This window comes from Corvus cornix, chromosome 18 (assembly GCF_000738735.6).
Source record: "Corvus cornix cornix isolate S_Up_H32 chromosome 18, ASM73873v5, whole genome shotgun sequence".
NCBI classification, from domain to species: domain Eukaryota; kingdom Metazoa; phylum Chordata; class Aves; order Passeriformes; family Corvidae; genus Corvus; species Corvus cornix.
In genome coordinates, this window is record NC_046347.1 from 4,382,160 (window position 1) to 4,400,035 (window position 17,876).

The following is a 17,876-nucleotide window of genomic DNA, read 5'->3' on the forward strand; positions in this document are numbered from 1 at the left end:
AGAGGGATCCTCGCAGTGGGGGTGCCTCGTGCTCCCCGCTCGACCCCGACTGTCTCTGCAGCCCGAGAATTGGAGATGAGCGAGGGTCTGTCCTTCCAAACAGCACCTCCTGCAAAATCAGGGAGCGCAAAGAGGAGAGCCGGGGCAGAACTCGGCACAGCCAGCGGTTGGGCTAACTTTAACTCAGCACTCTGGATTCTGAATTTCCTCTGAGCTGTTTACAAAGGGCTGGAAAAAAAAACTTGAAGCACTACCTCCCCCCGCCAGCACCGTCCTGATGTTGCCCAGAACATCTCTCTCATCCCTCCCTTTCGGGGAGAAAAAAAAAAAAAAAAAAAAAAAAAGGAAAGGAGGGAGGAGTGGGAGAGAGGAGGAGAGAGGGAGAAAGTGAGCTCACGTTCACACATTGGTGAAGAGGCTGGTCTTGCAATGCCTTTGAATATTTTACTTTTAGGCAGTTCCTCGTCAGTCAGCCACACACATCCGAGGCGAGCTGAAGCTAACTACAGCCATGGACAGCACTAGGAGATCTCAAATCTAATCGCACGCATCCTTCCTCCGGGATATTTTTTAAATTCAATATCTAAACACGCCGACAGGCAGCTGCACTCACACACACGCACACACACACATCCATCCACATCCACACGTCGCAGAGCCGCCGAGCAAACACCTTGTCTCCTCTCGCAGGATATACCCGCTAACACACATCTCTCTTTATCTCCTCCTGGCTTCCCGGAGGATCCTGCCGGCTGTTTTTCATGGAGAAAGTCCAGGGAGAAATGGAGATTGAGAGATGGGAAAGAAGTGAAGAGATTTCAGACGCAGAAAAAAAGGTTATTCAAGAGATATGGAGCAGAGTATATGCAAACTGCGAGGACGTTGGGGTCTCCATACTCATCAGGTATTTGAAAAACAAACCAAAAAAAAAAAAAAGAAGCAGCAAATGCAACTGAATCTCTTTATAGCTGAGAAAGAGGCAGAACAATATATAGAACTGAGTGGAGATGAATGACAGCGAGTGGGGAGCTGGCTGGGTGTATTTGCTGCCTGGGAGCAGGGATTCACAGCGCTCCTCGGATTCCCACACCTTTGAGCCCGGGTGGCAGCGGCGGGGGGAGCGGGGGGAGCCTTGCCGGGGACTTTGGGGGACGCTGCTTCCATGCAAAGGTCACCTTAACCTGCGGCCGGGGCTGGGGGGGCGGCGGAGGCGGGGGGAGCTCAGCCCCGGCTGCGGGTGGGTTGGGGATCTGGGGTTTTTGCCCCCCCACCCCAGGGAGCGGCGTGCGGATGGCACGGGTACGTAGCAGGCTGGCGGGTGAAATAATGCAAGTTGGGAGCCAAGATAAAACCCAAGCAGGTGTGTCTCCGAGGGCACCATCTGTCCCTCCGGCGGCAGCGTCGGCGGGAAGGAGAGCGCTGAAGTTGGCGGTGGAAGGGGGCTGTGGGGGGCACGGGCGGGAGAGGGGGCAGTGGGGGGACAGGGAGCCAGCAGCCCCGGGAAGGGGGTGCAGAGCATCTCCCGATGGCCATGGGGCACAGACAGCAGCTCGAAGCTCTGCACCTGCAACCAGAGCAGGGGAGATGCTCTGGAGGTGAGGAGCAGACGCAGGTGGGGGTTTTTGTGTTGTCTGGGAGTACAGCCATGTCCAGGTAGACCGGGAAAGCGCCGAGTGGAAATCCCACAGGGTCCCACTGCCACTGGGAGTTTGGGGTATCGGTGGGGTATGGCACAAACAGGCCGTTTCCTTGTTTGAGAAGGGATGGGAGGACGGGCAGGGCAAGGAGAGGGGCAGGTGAGATGGCCTCAATGATCTATTGGCAAACAGCAAAGGTGCTGTCCAGAGAGTCACACCACTCATCGCTGGGGTCAGTAATGCTGGGATGTCCCTGGTCAGACTCCCACCTGGACCAAACACCGGGCACCCCAGGTGGGAGGCCAGAGACTGGGTTGTGTCCTTCCAGTTTCCTCCTGCAGCAGGGGACTGTGGGTGCGCAGGGAACCCCTTGGATGGATGTGCTGTTTATTAATAATCATCTGAAAGTTTTCCAACAGACTAAGCTAAAGCCCCGAGCCCACAGGGTATGCAGGGAGCAGAGCCTCCCTGGACATCACCATGAGCAGAGCCAGTTCCCCTCCAGGCTCGCTGCCAGCACTGCAATGGGATTTTCTCACCAAGACCCCCTTGCAGATTCCAAAATGACATTTGACCCCCCCTCTCCACCTCGTTCACAAACATTTCCTTCTCTCAGAGCCAGATGATGGCCGAGCCCGTTCTCCCATGGCCCCCACCCCGTGTAGCCAACCAGGGCAGTCAGGAGGTGTGACAGCCCCGGGGCTGGGGACACCAAACCTACCTGGACTGAGTTTGGCAGGGATCTGGAGGTTACAAAATCCCCCTTAGCCCCATCCCATGAGGTTCAGCTCGGGGTTTGGCCACCAGCCACGCATGGCCAGCCCCTTGCCCAGCACCCGGATCAGGCCATGGCCCCATCTGCCGGCACTGCCAGGTGCCCACTGCCCGCAGACACAAGGAGAGTGGCTGTGTGCCCACTGCTGGCACCGAGGGACTCATGGCAATGCCATGGGGGATTCATCCAGGCAGCTCATTGCCTTTGGAGCCCCCATGGAGCTCAGAGCAGGGCTGGGCATGAGGGGCATTGAGGTGTGGCAATGGGGACTGTGTGGCCGAGCTCTGGTCCCAACTCAAACTTTCCCAGTAGAAGTTTTTGGTCCAGTTTGGGATTTTTTTTTATCCAGGCAGAGTTGTGGCACTGTGGTGAAGGTTTTCTCCTGCTGTGACAACAGAGCAGGACAGAGCTGCCTGCTAGGGTGAACCCTGGCTCCTTGGGAACCTTTTCATCCTTAGTCATGGCACGCACCCTGGCACATCCCAGCTAAACCCACCACCTGCTCCCTCAGCCAGAGCTTCCCTGGGATGCTTAAAGTGAGGTCTGGCCTTTCGGTGCATGTCCCTGGGGATAGTGATGCAATTTGGGAGAGGTACCATCCCCTCCAGCAGCACCTCTTGGAGCAGCACATTCCCCTGCACCCGCATGGCACAGCTGTCCCCCGGTCACAAGCCCTGTCCCCAAAGAGGGCTTTGTGCCGCTGCCCTGAGCCCCGCTGTGAGCTTTGAGCTGCACCTGAGCTCCCTGGGGAAGCACGTGCCGGAGGAAAGCAGGGCAGCCCTGGCCGGGGCTGGAGCACCGGCGCTGCCGCTCTCCCAGCTGCGCTCGCAGCTGGCAGCAGCCGCCGGGAGAAGTGGGTCATGCGTGGAGGCGGCCGGGAGCCCGGGCCGGCGGCAGCCACTTCCCAAGACATGATTCAGCAGCTCCAGAGGTCGGGGATGGGGAGGGGGCAGTGGGCGGCTGCCGGTGGGGTCGGTGCGGGGTGACCCGCCCAGCCCATTTTGGGTGGGCACGCAGACAACGTGCCGGGGGCTGGGAGCTGCCCCAGTCAGCCTCTGCCTCACTAGTGCCCGCCTGGTGTTCTTGCTCACCTAGCTGGGGAAACTGAGGCAGAAAGGGGTTTGCACAGGTGTGGCCAGGGAGAAGGAAGGGAGATGCGTGGCTGTGGACCCCCTTTGATGCAACCCCCACAGGCAGAGTGGTGAGAGCAGGTAAATCTGTCAGCACTTCTCTGGTCGGGGTTGTGACCAGGCACTCAGCTGTGTCTGGTGGCAGAGGGTCTCTCCCTGCTTGCCTGCTCCATCCCCCCTCCATCCCTTCAGAGCTGCTGAGGGCACGGAATTACTTTTTCCCATGTGGGAAGGGCTGGGGGGTTGCAGCACTTCTGAAATGAATCTGGGGCGTGATCCAGGGTGGAGGCAGGGGGGCAGCACTGCCCCCCAAAAGGCAGTGATGAGGGGTCTGCAGTGCTGCCATCCTGCAGGAACCCAGCCCAGCTCCCTCTGCCCCTAACGAGCACCCCACCCCTCCATTCCCAGCCTTTCCATGCTTTGCAGATGGGGAAACTGAGGCACAGAGCTGGGCATCACGTTCCCATCCCTCGTGGCTGCTGCTGGTGCTTGAACCCACAGCAAGCCCCTGGGGTCCTGCCCTGGCACGATGGGTCCCTGATCTCACAGGGCTCTGGGACCCCGGGGGACACAAACACGGATAATGGGGACAACGGCTGAGCAGCCACCGGATCCTGGGAATCTGCGCTCTGTGGTTGAAACTATGTCGCTAATTGACAATTTCCTCGGTGGGGAGCTTCGCCCCGGAGGAAGCAGAGTCTCCTCGCCACGCTCATCTTCCTCCTCGGGAGCTCAGGGGCCTCTGCAGGCTCCATCTCACAGCTGCCTTAACCCTTGCTGGAGCTGGAGCAGGAGTTGGGGCTGGAGCTGGAGCCTGGAGCTGCTCGCAGGGGGCTGTGCCTCCTGGCTGAGTGGTTCCCAAGTGGGCCAGCTGGGAGCCCTGGGCTGAAGCTCTTCCGTAGCCTCCCCATGACACCCAGGCTCATTGCTGCGCCTCAGTTTCCCCATCTGTTATTTAGGAATGAGTACTTTTTGAACCCTCCCTCAGCACAGAGCTCACAGCAGGGAGCTCAGGTGAGCCAGGGGAGCAGGGCAACCTTCAGAACCTGCACTAGCCCTTGCTGTACAGTGCAGGAGCCCCTCCAGCACATGGCCCTCCCTCCCCAAGATCCCCCTTTTCCCCTTCCAACAGTTCATTGGCAACACTCCGAGACAGGGCTGGGAGATGCGAACACCCGGGGCTGGCCCAGCCCTCCGCAGCACCCAGGGGCTGAGAGCACCCAGAGGGGGCTTGGGACTCTCAAATCCTTTGCAGATCCCGACTAAGCCCAGGACACCAGGGCTAAAAACACAGCCTGTCCTGGCCGGCGCACGCGCTCGCTCCCACACCCACACACACGTACCACAGGCACAGATGTGGGACCACAAAACTTTATGGATCCCAGCAGGGGATAAAACCCAGGGATAGTTTCTGTTAGACCCCAGGAGAACCTGCACCAAATGTTAATGCTGTGCCGAGTGCAGGCAACGCAACCTGGCTCAGCCACCACAGGCTGTGCCACCTCCACAGGGCTTCACCACGGTTCACTCCGTCTGCACTTCAGATCCATCAGCTTTCCAAATTTCCGCCTTCTCCATCACTCCTGGTGTGCTCTTTCCCCCTCAAGAGATGTAGGAGGGGAAGCAAAAGGTTTGCCAATGCAGGATCAGGCCCCTGGATTTCGACAGCTGCTTAGTCTGAGCAAACACACCTGGATTCAGACAGTTTGCAAAGAGCTTTAAAATATGAGAGCACTCCTTGGATGCCAGACGTTATTGTGAGTTCTAGGTTAAAATAGCAAAAAATCTGAGTAATGAGTCTGGCAATGCAGAAACCCTTTTTTTTTCAGCTGAATCGAAAAAGTATGGGCTGAATCTACCCAAAAATGGCATTTAAAGAAGTGATTTTGCAGCTAGCCCCAAAGCCAATGTGTTTTGCAGAGGTGTCCATAGGGAAAGGCTCCGTTGCTGCCTGGTGAAGGACACATTTCAGGGCAAAGTGGCTCAGAGAGATGCAATATCTCTCTTTGAAAAGGGCCCCCTGAAAAGACCGGCAGCAGAGTCCCTGTCCCACGGTTTGTTCCATGCTCGTGAATGGTTGTGGTCAAGCTGGGGAGACGTTCTTTCTGGGGACAAGGAGAGCCAGAGAGCAGCAGGGCTCTGCTCTGCTGGCACAGGCACACATAAGGGACATTTCCCAACCTAACAACCTCCCCATGAGCAGTAAGGGGGCGAGTGAGGGTTTAGTAAGCTCAGTCTCAAACAGCCCCTTCTCCTACGGCTGCATTGTCTCACTGGTCACAGCTCCCGGGACCAGCCCCTTTGGCTTCTTCATGGCCAAGGCAGCTGTGTGGGGATCCCTGTGGCACACCCCGTACCAACCACGACCTCGGGGCTGCCAGCAGCTCTTGGGATGTCCAGAGAACAGCCTTTCCCGTGTCCCCTGTCCCCGTGCTGCCCTTGCATCACTTGCAAGCCACGTGGGGATAGAAAAATCCCACTCAACACCCCGAGAGCGGCAAGGACATCCAAGGTGACCACGGCAAGGAAAGACACAGAGGGCGAGCAGTTTCCCCGGCCAGTTTCTCTGGCTGTGGCTAAGGATGGGTCGGTTCCAGCCGTGATGATCCCTCCTCCAGAGCCGGCGGCGAGGGCCAGGTCTCGGCTCTGCCAGCCCGCCCCGTTAATGGGGCTGCGGCGGCGGAGCGGGGCCGCGCCCGGACGCGGCTCGGCGAGCGCTCGCCTGTGCAGCTTCAGGGCTCATTAACGGCAGGGAAATGTCAGGACAGCCCTGGCAAGGCTGGCAGGCGCTGAGGGTGCCTGGGGAACGCAGAATGCAGGCTGGGCTGGCTGGCGATCCTGCCCAAGCACAGGCCGGGCTGAGTCGGGGCTGCTGGAAATCGCCGTGGAAGCGTTGGATGGGAGAGGGGGTGGTGGTGGTGGACACCAGCAACACAGAGGTTCTCCGTTTTAGTGGAACATGGGCTGCATCCTTGTGGATGTGTGTTACCCACCTCTCTACCCAGCCAGGGGTCTTCTTCCAACTCCAGGGGAGGTAGGTATCCAGAGACATTTGGGAAAGCCACTTGGGCACTGTTAATTCACTTCTCTGATGACAGCTGTCCTTACCCCTACCCTAAGGGTTCATCCATGCAGCCAAAAGCCTTTGGGCTGAACCCACACATGTGCTTGGGGAAAACACCAGCAGTGAGGACTTGGAGGTGTGAGCTGTGCACACAGGAGCGAGCAGCAGATGCCCCTGGGGGTTTCTAGCTCATGTCCAAATGTATTTGGTGGAATCTTTGCCGCTGAATCCACTCCCAGCCTCACTGGGGTGTCCTGGTCCCTCTGCCTTGGGGCATTACGGCCTCCAAGCACGGTTCTGTGTTGTGCTGGATTCTGCTCCCAAGGCTTTGCAGCGGGGTGCAGGCTTCACCTGAAGGAAGACCAGCTCCACGTTTCTCTCAGCTGTAGAAGAACTTGAATTTAGCATTAGTGTGTGGATGGGGGGCTCGGCCCTTTTCCCTCCAGCCCTCCTATGAGGGAGCTGGAGATGTTGCCCACCACCATCTCCACCTGTCCAGGAGCTTTCAGAGGCAGGACACTGGAGCAGGCAGGCACAATCCTCTTCTTGCTCATTAGGTTTGCCTTTTCCCATCTTGCTGAGCTGTGGCACTGACACGGCTGAGACCTTCCTCGTCCTGGGCTGGGTAAACACCCAGGCAGCACCCAGAGCCTTTCCCCAGCCTGAAAAGGGGATGATGGGCTACAGGTGTCTGGGAGGAGCAGGGGGAACGTGCAGGCGAAGCGGTGAGACAGCCCTCGGCATAATAAATAGCAGCATCACACACCACCTGCCTACCCATTATCAGCTGCTTTGTAGGCACCCGAGCAGAGAGGAGTTGGAAGGAGAGGTTTGAAAAGGGACACGGAGAGGCTCCAGGCTGCCTTAGAGTTTCTCCCACGTAGAGGGATGAGGCGAGAGAAAACATGAAAGCATTGGTAGGTTGAGTCACCAACCCTGGAGGGATTGAAGAGATGTGTAGATGTGGCACTTGGGGACGTGTTTTAGTGGTGGGCTTGGCAGTGCTGGGTTAAGAGCTGGACTTGGTGATCTTAAAGGCCTCTTCCAACCTAACTGGTTCTGTGGAAACCTAGAAAAAAGCAGGCTCCAAGTGCTGGCTGGGGTTCAGCTGAAGCTTCCCAGCAGATCTGAGGGTTCAGGAGTATTTTCACCCCATGGTTTGCAAACAAGGTAGGTGAAGTATCAAGGGTTTAGATGCTCAGGAGGACCAAGCAGCATCCAGGTGTCCTCTTTCCAGCTGGGGAGGCAAGGAGGTGGCTGGGTTTGGAGATTTCCTCCATGCAGGATTTGCTCTGGGGAGAGGGAGGAAGGTGGGGAAGATGGAGGAGCCACTCCTCCTTAACAGAAAACAGGTTTCCAGTAACTGCAGTGGGTTTGCACCTTAATTATTTCCTTTGGCTCTGCTACTGGGAATGGTTGTGTCCTTAAAGTTGTTACAAGGGCAAAAGAGAGAGGAAAAGCAATCCTGACATCCTGTCCGCTGGGTCCAGATGTAGCTGGCAGAGTACAAATTAGCGGGTGCAGAATGGAATCGCTTAAAAAGAAATTTAATGAGATCGGTGTGCAGGCATCTGGTTCCTATCAATCATCATTTTGTGTGATATGCAATGGTAAATATCATCTTTTAATGACTCTGATGGAGAAAAAGAGCCCAAACCACACACGCGCGCATAATGATCCAAAAAAATTCCAGAGCCCGAGAGGTTTGAACTCTCAAAATTATCTGTAGATGGAAAAACCCCAACCAACACCTCTTCTAACTCACTGTTGTTTGAGTTATTTTATTCCTTTTATTTTTTTTTCTCATTTCCTCTGGTTATATTTAACCTTTGTGTTAGATTAATCTTCTCTGTTTATTAACAACTACCACTGAGTGAGCCTCCTTCCCTCTTCTTTGTGGTTTGACAGGTCCAATATTTGCTCCAGGTAAAAGTTCTTGCTGCATGTGCCTGCTGCTCTCCAGGGAGAGGTGGCTGCAGGTCTCTGGCCATCCATGGGTTTGCTTGAAGCAAAGAGGTTTTGGGCTCCTCTGTTTCAGTTCTCCACCAAGGAAATCCAGCAGACACAGGACTGAGCTGAGGGTTTGCTCTTTTCCATCCCCAGCATCGCTGCTGTCCTGATGGCAGATCCCTTGGGAAAGCTGCTGGGCTCAGCTCCTGTGGGGCCGCCAGTTTGAGGGTCTGCAAAGCAGGGAAAGGTTGGAAACCAAGTACTCGGATCCTTCATTGGTCCAGTCTCACCCAGGTTGGGGTATTTTGGGGGTTTAACCAGTCTTTGCTCCTGGCATATCTGGCCAAAAGTGGGGAGAGGTGGAGGTGATGGTCTCAGGGTCTCCTTTTGGCCCTTCTCTTGTTGGGGACACGCTGCATTCCTGGTGATGCAGAGGTCAGTTCCCTCTTGCTATTCCCTTCCTGCTTCAGAGCAGGAATTTTTCTCAACTCATTTCCCATGCCTCCAGGACATCCTGCCCTTCTGCTGAGACAAAATACGGCTTTTCAGGGAGCTTCTCGTGGTTTGGGGTTCAGAGGTGGAGACATGCAGGGAGCAGCTGGCAGCCTCCATCCCCTGGCTGGGGCAGCAGGTCCTGCTTCCTGTGACATCCCCTGCTCCCAGCGCCTGGGGGGATGCCTGTTAGCGGGAAAGATCCACTAGCAGGGATGGTAAAACCCTTAACTCTGACCCCAGCAGGATGATCCCTGTTGGAGCTGGAGGGCTTTGCTGGGCATCTGGAGCTGCAACAGCTTGAATAGAGGTGGGGGGAGATGGGATGGGGGCAGAGGGATGCTGAGTCCCGTTGGAAAAAATGGTCCCATTAAACCAGACTGGAATGTTTGCCCTTCTGTGGGGAAATGCCACAAATTAAATCCTGGGAATGATGCTATCCATGCAGCCCTGGCCAGCTCCATCCCCCAGCACCTCTCTGACAGCTCTGAGCTGAAGGACTGAGCATCTCTGTGGTGGCAGGAGCTGGAGACAGCCAGGCCTGGGAGTGATTTCTCCCAACAGGGACCAGATGTGTCAGGAGAAGCCGTGCCGGGGGGAGGAGGCTGCACAACAACAAGAGGAGTTTTGTCATGGGTCCCCTCTGGGTTTTGAAAGCAACACCTTATCTCCCCCCTTCCACCTTCCTTCCTCCCCCACCCTTTCCTCGGCACACTCTTCACACCTCCAAAACCTATTTTGGGCCATCTGATGAATCCCAGATGCCTTGGGGAAGCAACAGAAGCGGCGGTGCACTCCAGGCGCTGCTTCACGCCGCTTCCTTGGCAATGCCCCCAAGCTTTCACAAGCCAAGGGAGCGGGGGAAGGAAGGGAGGGGGGAAAAAGGAGGATAACAAATTGGTGAAGGAGCCTGGTACTCAATATTGCGATTATTCATGGAGTGGTGAGTGGGGAAGAGGATCCCACCTGGTTCTGGAGACAAGCAGTGATGGTTGGAGAGAGAGGTGGGATGGGTTCAGGTTCCCGTGGTCTGGGATGGTGCTTGGGAAGGGGGTTAGGGGAGGGGAGGATGCAGTCTGCTTGGAGCCAGGAATGATGGGGGACAGCCTGGGAGCACTCTGCTGCCTCCTGAGCATCCTTCACCAGTCCAGGAGCCAGGGAGAGCCCTGTAGGAGGGAGGGAGCTGGGCAAAAGCAGGGAACAAACGCTGACGTGGTTCTCTCCTGCATAAATTAGGTGGAAGGGGGTGTTTAATGTGACTCAGGTGTCAGCCCCAGCTGCAATGCTGGCATGGGTGGTGTTGGCATTGGTGGCTCCAGCCCGGTACCCTGTCACCTTGTGCCCTTCCACTCCCTGCCCCCTCCAGCCCTCCACCTCCCTGGAGAGCTCAGTATATCAGCTGCGATCGCAACTTCATTTCTTTCAGCTGCATTTCATCGGGGTTGATTTAATCTGGCAGAAAAGAGGATCCCCTGGCCCCCCAGAGGGGCTGGTGAGTGTTTGGGGTATCCTTGTGCTGGGGGAAATGTCACAGATGAGTAGTGCCATAGCCTTAGGTCCTGCTGGAGACTCTGGTGGGGCTGATCCATGAAAGCTGGAGGCAACCTGGACAAGGGGACACTGTTCTGGGTCACCATGCAGAAATAAAGCCCATGGGACCAAGGAAGAGGGGCAGCGAGAGGCTGAATGGGGTAAAGAAAGGTTTTCATGCTCATCTCCAGCTCTCTGAGGCAGGACGTGATGTTTTGATGCATGTGGGCACATATCCAGCATCTGGCACACCTGGGTGGCATCTCTGGGCATCAAGAACTTAGCCTTGCCTCTGCTTTGTGGATGAATATCCAGCTGTGCTGACCTTGTAGCAGATGGGGTTTGGGAGAAAGGCATCAACCTGCTGGTTTTCAGACAGCTGAATGCTGCAGCTCCTGGGGAATTCGATAGGAAAACCAGCCCTGGCTGTGTGAGACGCAGGGGGTGGCTTCCAGCATCTCCATCCCTCCGTGCTTGGCTTTAACCCCTCAGCCTGCTCTGCCCCTCCTGATGGCATTTCGTGTCTGTTCTTTCTGGAAGGTTTTTTGTGAACTTCCCCTCGGCCAAGCAGTACTTCAGCCAGTTCAAGCACATGGAGGACCCGCTGGAGATGGAGAGGAGCTTGCAGCTGCGCAAGCACGCTCGGAGGGTCATGGGGGCCATCAACACCGTGGTGGAGAACCTCAACGACTCCGAAAAGGTCTCCTCTGTCCTGGCCCTGGTGGGCAAGGCCCACGCCCTCAAGCACAAAGTGGAGCCCATCTACTTTAAGGTAAAGGATAGGAGCAAAATAATCTTTGGGCTGCTTTAGGAAGAGGGCAGGGGAAGAGGAGCTGTGGTGAGCTGGTGCTGCCTGTTCCTTGGCTGGAGAAGCTTGGCTGGATGTGGGGACTGCTCCCCACACAGCTGCAGTGTCCCACTGTGACACTGTCCCATGGAGACCACTGTTCCCACTCACAGCCAATGCCAGAGCACCCAGTACCTCCCCCTGCCCAGGGAAACACACCTGGCTGTGTCCCGCTTCTTTTGGAAATTAAGCGTGGTAGCAGGGACTCAATTAGTTGGCTAATTAGCTGGTTAGAGCTAATAACACCAAAACGGCAGGTTTGATCCCCATGTGGCCTCTCACTTAAGAGCTGGACTTGATGATCCTTATGGGTCCCTTCCAACTCGGAATATTCTGTGATTCTGTAAATAAATTGAGGTGTCCAGACTGGGGAGATGCTTCAGCCTGCAAGCAGCTCCCTCCTCAGGCCTGGGTCTCCGCCTTGCTGCCTGGGCAGGCTGGTTACCTGTCCTGTCTGCTCCCAGGGGTGTCAACAGACCTCCAGGATATCTGTGTCCTACAGACAGCAGCAGGACTTAAGTGTTTCTGTAGGAAAAAGCTAAATTTGCTGTGAGCAGCTCCCTGGAGAGTTACTAACCCCTTGCTGGCTGTCTGCCTCCCCCCCAGAAACTCACTGGTGTCATGCTGGAGGTCATTGCTGAGGAATACCCCAACGACTTCACCCCGGAGGCACACGGAGCCTGGACCAAGATGAAGACCCTCATCTACACCCACGTGACAGCGGCCTACAAGGAGGTGGGCTGGGCTCAGTACCCCACTGCCACCCTGTGAGCGCCCAGGGGGCCACGAGAGGGGCAGGGAGGGCTTCGCTCACCCCAGGACTTCACTCTGGTCTCTTCTCAAGATCTTTGCTCAGTTCGGGGAGCCCGGTAGGGCCAGTTCTGTCAGCTGCCAAGTCACAATTTGATCTCCATGGGGTTTAAAAACAAACTATCTAAGCCAAAAAACCACAGAACCATGAAGGGTGTGGGTGGGTTGGGGTGAAGCAGTTGCAGGGGATGCTGGAAGGGGATGCAGAGGGCGAGGGGAGAGCGTTGGTTGTTGGCTCCATCTTCCTGTCCTGGCCCGTCCATCACCACCTCCCAAACCCTGCACCTCACCCGCACCATCTCAAAGTCCCTTGCACAAGTGCTGCTGCCCTGTTCACCGCCGAACAACACAACCCTCATTTTCCATGCGAAGCCCCTGGGTAAACCTGGTTTTTGGGGGCGCACATGGAGACCTCCGACTGGCACCGAGAATGCTTTGCTTTGCACTTTCTCTATCACCGGGCACGTGGCAGGGCCGGCAGCCAGAGCCACTCTGGGTGCCCATCACCCTGTGCTCCAGGTGGGCAGCAGCCCTCACCTCTCCTGTCACCCACAGTCCCTGTCCTTGGCTGGCTGCTGCAAACCCTCCTGGGGTGGGAGGGACGTGCTCCCACAGCACGAGAGAGTGGGAAGGAGGGGGACACCTTTGGGCTGCCTCCCCTCGTGGCTCGGGGCATGGTGTGTAGGTGGGATGCCTGTGCCATACGTGGGGAGCTGGTGAGTCCACCCACTGCCCTTCAGCTCCCTGAGGATGGGCTTGGGTGGCACACGATGTGCCACTGCCCTGGCAGCTGGTGTGTGGAGGTCTGTCTGTCCAGCTCTGCCCTCTCAGTGAGAAGGGGGATCAGGCTGTGACCAGGAGGGGGAAAGATGGCATGGACATATTAGGAGGGATTTCTGGGTGTGAGGAAAGGTCCCTTCTCTGTTAAAATTAATAAATACCTTGTACAGAGCAGATTCCTGCCCTCGTGGTGAAACTGGGTTCCTCTGAATAAAGTGCCTGGTAGAAATCAGCCCCTGCAGGAGCTGTGTCCCTCCCAGGGACAGCAGTGCTCCTGCCTGTGCCTGACAAAGGCTTTTCCCACACCCCCCAAAACGTGGCTGCAGGGCTTGGAGCACTCATTCCGCCTCTAACACCGACTCCTCCTGAACTTCTGGGTGAGTCTGCCTGGTTTGTGCCTCAGTTTCCCCTGCGTTTATGGAAAACGGAGGAGGAGCAGCCCCGTTGCCTCCTGCCCACATGTGGTTGGATTTATAAGATTTCTGGGAACTGATTGGGAAAGGACTGAGGATGAAATGTCAGATGTGCTGGGAAGCTTTGGAATCCTTGCCACCCAATATTTCCCTAAAGGCCTCTGCTATTTTTAGAGCTCTAGCATTAAGGGCAATGTTATCTGTTGAAGTGGGAGGAGGGTTCCCTTCTGAGATTTCCTCTGGCCTCGCTCCACTGCTGTCCTGGAGAGCTGGCAGCTCCCTGAGAGAGACCAGCTCCTCTCCTGGATGCCAGCTGGACAGGCAACCAGCCCACGGTTCCAACTGGGATCCCCACAGCTGCCTTGGGGACATCCCCCCACTGTGGGGACACAGCTGGAGGGGGCAGCAGCCACTCCCCCAGGCTGACCTCCCTCCCCCAGAGCAGACAGACAGACAGAAACTCCTGCTTTGCTCACCTGTGCTTTTAATCATCCCCAGGGACAGGTTTATTGTGTCTCAAAATAGCCCCAGGACTCCAATAATGTCACTACAGCCACTCTGGCCTTGCAGTTCTTTCCTTCCTACATCCCACACTACCACTGATGGAGAGGAGCAATGGAGCCTGGAGCAAAGGCACGTCCTGGGCATCCATGGAGAGCTGGGTGGCAATAACAGCTCGGGCGCAGCTGTCCTTGGCATGGCAGCATGCAAGATCCAGGGGCTGTAAAAGGAAGGGACAGGCACAGGGTGACAAGTGATGCTGCTTTGCTCATGGGGTGGGCTGTCAGTTAGAGTCAGCACCCCCAAAATTCAGCCCACCAGCCTGCACTGGCGAAGGTGCCAGCAGCTGCTGCCTCCAGCTCACACTGGAGTGTCAGAGCGGCTGCTCGTCCCTCGAGTGTCAGTGGAGGCATCCCTCAAACAGCTGCTGCTGCCCGGGGCAGGGATGGATGGGGAAAACCTGTTCAGCCATTGACTTCCCTCCAGTGCAGGACTGGAGAGGGATCACTTGGATCAAGACTGTTAGATGATATTTGTGTGTGCACATCACGGGACTCTCTGGAGCACAGCTTTGCTGACTCCTGCCAAGGCCTTGAGGCCAGCAGCACATATTTCTGATGAGTTCACGTACTCCCTGTGCTCTGCGGATGCTGGGCCAGGGCTGTTTCCGTACAGGGATGTTTCATCTTTAGACAAAATTTGCACATAAACCTTTGCGGTTAATAATCTCCAGGTGGGAATTTTATTTTTGCAGCGCAAACCCTTCCCCTCCCTTCCCACAACCAAAACTGGGCTCCCAGTCTGCAGAGAAGCCACTTTGGAGCGCCTGGAAATTCTCCGTGTTCCTACCCGACCTACCCGTGTGCCTTGGCTTTTGGGGAGCAGCAGCAGCCAGGTCCCCCCACCTCCCCTTTAAATGGCACTTGGTTTCTCCTTTCTTTTTTTACATCCCTAGAAAAAGCTGACCCGCGGCCTCGTGCGCCCACGCGTGCGTGTGCTGGGCTTGGGGTTTTTTCCAGGCACTTTTTCCTAAAGCACATCCAGATGTGTGCAGCTGCTGTCCCTCGAGGAGCGCCCTCCGCTCCCCATCAGCCAAATTGCAGGCCAGTCCAGTAGATGCAAACAAAAACAAGTTTATTTTTATCAGCTTCGTAGGAAGTAACATGAAGCAGGAGGGTGGCCAGGGCAAAGCTCGGGAGGGGAGGAGATGGAGATAAAGCGAACGCCCCCTCTTTGCCGCCCGCAGCTGAGGAGGCATTGCTTAAATCCAGGAACATTCTCATCTGGGGAGAGATGAAGATCAACAGAATAAGGAAAAAGTACCATTCCAGAGTGACAGGGCTGATAAATGCCATGTGGAAGACCAGGAAGGGGGGTGCTGTGTCCTGGCTCTGTGCGCGGCTCCCCGGCACACACACATCCATGCACAGCCATTCCCTGTCGCTGCCAGCCCATTGCTCCCCCCTGATCCCACCACAGCCAATTGGGGGCCCCTTTATACCCGTTTTGTTCAGGTTTTGCTCTCTGGGGCTTGATCTTTCACTTCCTGGCACATTCAGGCTGAGCTAAGGGCACTTTGGGCTGAGCTCTGCTCTCCTTGGTGGTGGCAGGTAGGGATCAACTTGCAAAGTCTTTTCCCCAAGATTCATGGGTGAGAAGATGGGGGTCAGGGCATGATGCCAGCACATGTTGGGGGCCAGTTGGTCTCTCTCCTGCCCTGTGGAGGTTCCCTGTGTCCCCCAGCCCCAGCCAACCCCTGGCTCAGCCAGCACCTTGGTACTATCATCAAGGGCTGGGCTTGGAGCTGTGATCCAGGTGGGAAAGCCTTTGTGCCCCCTGCCAGAGGCAGAGAAATGCTGAGTGAGGGGGGGATTTAGCGTCCCTGGAGCAGGGTCCCCCTTGAGCACCTCGTCCTGGCTCTCTTTGGCAGCACTCGCTCATGTCAACCAACTCTTGTCCCCTCCCCTGAAGCTCAACATTTGGTCAGAGGGAGTTGAGCGCTGGAGGGAATGGGAAGCACTGGGTTGGGACGGGGCATGGATCCCTCCCACCCACCCCATCTCCCTCTCCTATGCCCAACATTCATGGCAGGTTTAGCTCTGCAGACACCTAGCTAGAGAGACCCCCCAGCACCACCAGGACCCTTATGGGCCTTATGCCACCAACCTCATCTTCTCTTGGGGGGTGACAAATCCCCGAGGCAGCCGAGCCATGAGCTCTCCCTGGGGAATCCTCTCGCATCTCTGCCACTTTGTCCCAGGAAAGAGGTCACAGCATCTCCCCATTCCCTGGAGCGTGCCCAGCGACTTCAGTGGGGACCAGATTTCACCTGGCTGGCCTCTGGTGCCAGAGCTCAGCCTTCCCTGCCCCTTGCCGTAGGGAAGCTGCCCTGCTGCGGGGACGTCGGAGCGAGGGCTGCTCGGGGCCAGCACCATCGATGCCAGACAGAGGGAGAAAAGGGAAACCCATGCACTGACCTTGGACCAACTTAGGGAAAGGGAGGGACAAAACCACCCGCCTGGCTCTGACCTCTTTGCCGGGCTGCGGCGCTAATTATTTTCCACAGCTGAAGTTGTCTCTAATTGTTAGTATGTCTGAACCAGTCCCAGCGTGACCCACAGACGTGAGCTGGCGCAGTCTGATGTAACTCCGTGTCTTTCCTGTTCCTGCTGCGGATCCTGTTCATGTTCGTGTTCCTCGGCGCTTCCGTGCTGGTTTTATACCTGCGTTCCGTGTATATGGGTGTAACTTGTTTTTCTTTTTGTAGGTTTTTAGTATGTTTGTAACCGGACAAAATGGTGTTATTAAACTGAAACTTGTATCTTCAGTGGATAAATCAATCAAACCCCCTCCCGCTCTGCTTGGTTTCTTTCTGATGCGGTGGCTACGAGGTGAAGGGGTGTCAGGGGGCTGCCCCTGGGGGTTCCTGCTCACTCTGAGAGAGCTTTTTGGCTGGAAAGCAGCAGCAAAGGGAGGGGATGTGCCCACCAAGGGTGGTAGAGGTGGCTGGAGGCATATTAGCAGTGCACTCAGGTGGGGAGGGAAGGGTCTGCCCCTCCTCCAGGCTCTTCACTTGGCTTCCAGGTATGTTGTACAAACCAGCAGGGGCTCTCCTTGGAGCAGGAGCTATTCCTGTGCTTTTGGCAGTCCAAGCAGTCCAAAATACTTGCTGATGGCCACAGCATGCAGCAGCCACGACCACCAAGGACTGTGAGACTGTTCCCAGCCTGTAAAAATAACAAACAGCTGCCTGAGCAGCAGCAGCCCAGTTTTCCACGTCTCAGTCCCTGGCGGCTCCTCCTGAGCCTCTCGCTGAGGCTGGATCACGCTGTGGGGGGATGGGTTGCAGCAGGGTTGGGTCACTTTGTGGTTTCCCCCCCATGGGTCTTCCCAGCTCCCTCATTTACAAAACGGCCCTCTCAAGTTTAGTTGACACTGGCCAACCTTTCCAAAGCTGTTGGCAGAGGGTGGATGGACAAACAGACAGGCTCATGCTATGGTCCCATAAGCCCCATTGCCGTGGGATACAAGGCTCGGAAAACAAATTCAAGCAATGCTGTTTACTGTGCTTCTCTTTACTCCAAGTACAGAATGGTCTTTCAAGGATGGGAAAACCCATCCCATACCAGCACCTGGCCACACGTAAGTTTAAGGGGAGCTAATCCCAGTTGAGACTGAGGCTGGGGGGACACAGTTCTGAGAGGGAGGAGGGCAGAGATCGGTGCCTTGGTGGCTGCTCAGGGTCTTGGGGAGCCTGGTGCTGACTTTTATCCTGTTGGGCTGAGGACAGCAATGCTGTCCTCCAGCCCTGCATGTTGGAAAAAACAGCAGTTGAGTGGTGGCATTTTTCCCTGGGCAGGCACTTGAGATACTCTGTATTCCCCAAGCCACAGTGACAAGTGTGCCCTTACAAGGGGAACCCTTGTCTTTCCCTACAGCTTCACAAA

The 17,876-nt window shown here is 56.2% G+C and overlaps 1 protein-coding gene across 1 annotated transcript; it reads left to right on the forward strand.

The window, feature by feature from the left end:
- Positions 1 to 386: 386 nt before the first annotated feature.
- On the forward strand, positions 387 to 16,779 carry CYGB (cytoglobin). The gene is made up of 3 exons (XM_010407543.4): positions 387 to 904; positions 11,119 to 11,350; positions 12,032 to 16,779. Exons 1-3 carry the CDS (start codon positions 762 to 764, stop codon positions 12,194 to 12,196), a joined length of 540 nt encoding a protein of 179 aa, XP_010405845.1. The 5' UTR covers positions 387 to 761; the 3' UTR covers positions 12,197 to 16,779.
- Positions 16,780 to 17,876: the final 1,097 nt, after the last annotated feature.

What these genes read in the sequence shown, in the direction of transcription:
- CYGB (XM_010407543.4), top strand. Translation starts at nt 762, where the DNA reads ATGGAGAAAGTCCAGGGAGAAATGGAGATTGAGAGATGGGAAAGAAGT. An exon ending in GGGGTCTCCATACTCATCAG is followed by an intron (nt 905 to 11,118) that starts GTATTTGAAAAA and finishes TCTTTCTGGAAG; the next exon opens with GTTTTTTGTGAACTTCCCCT. An exon ending in TGGAGCCCATCTACTTTAAG is followed by an intron (nt 11,351 to 12,031) that starts GTAAAGGATAGG and finishes CCTCCCCCCCAG; the next exon opens with AAACTCACTGGTGTCATGCT.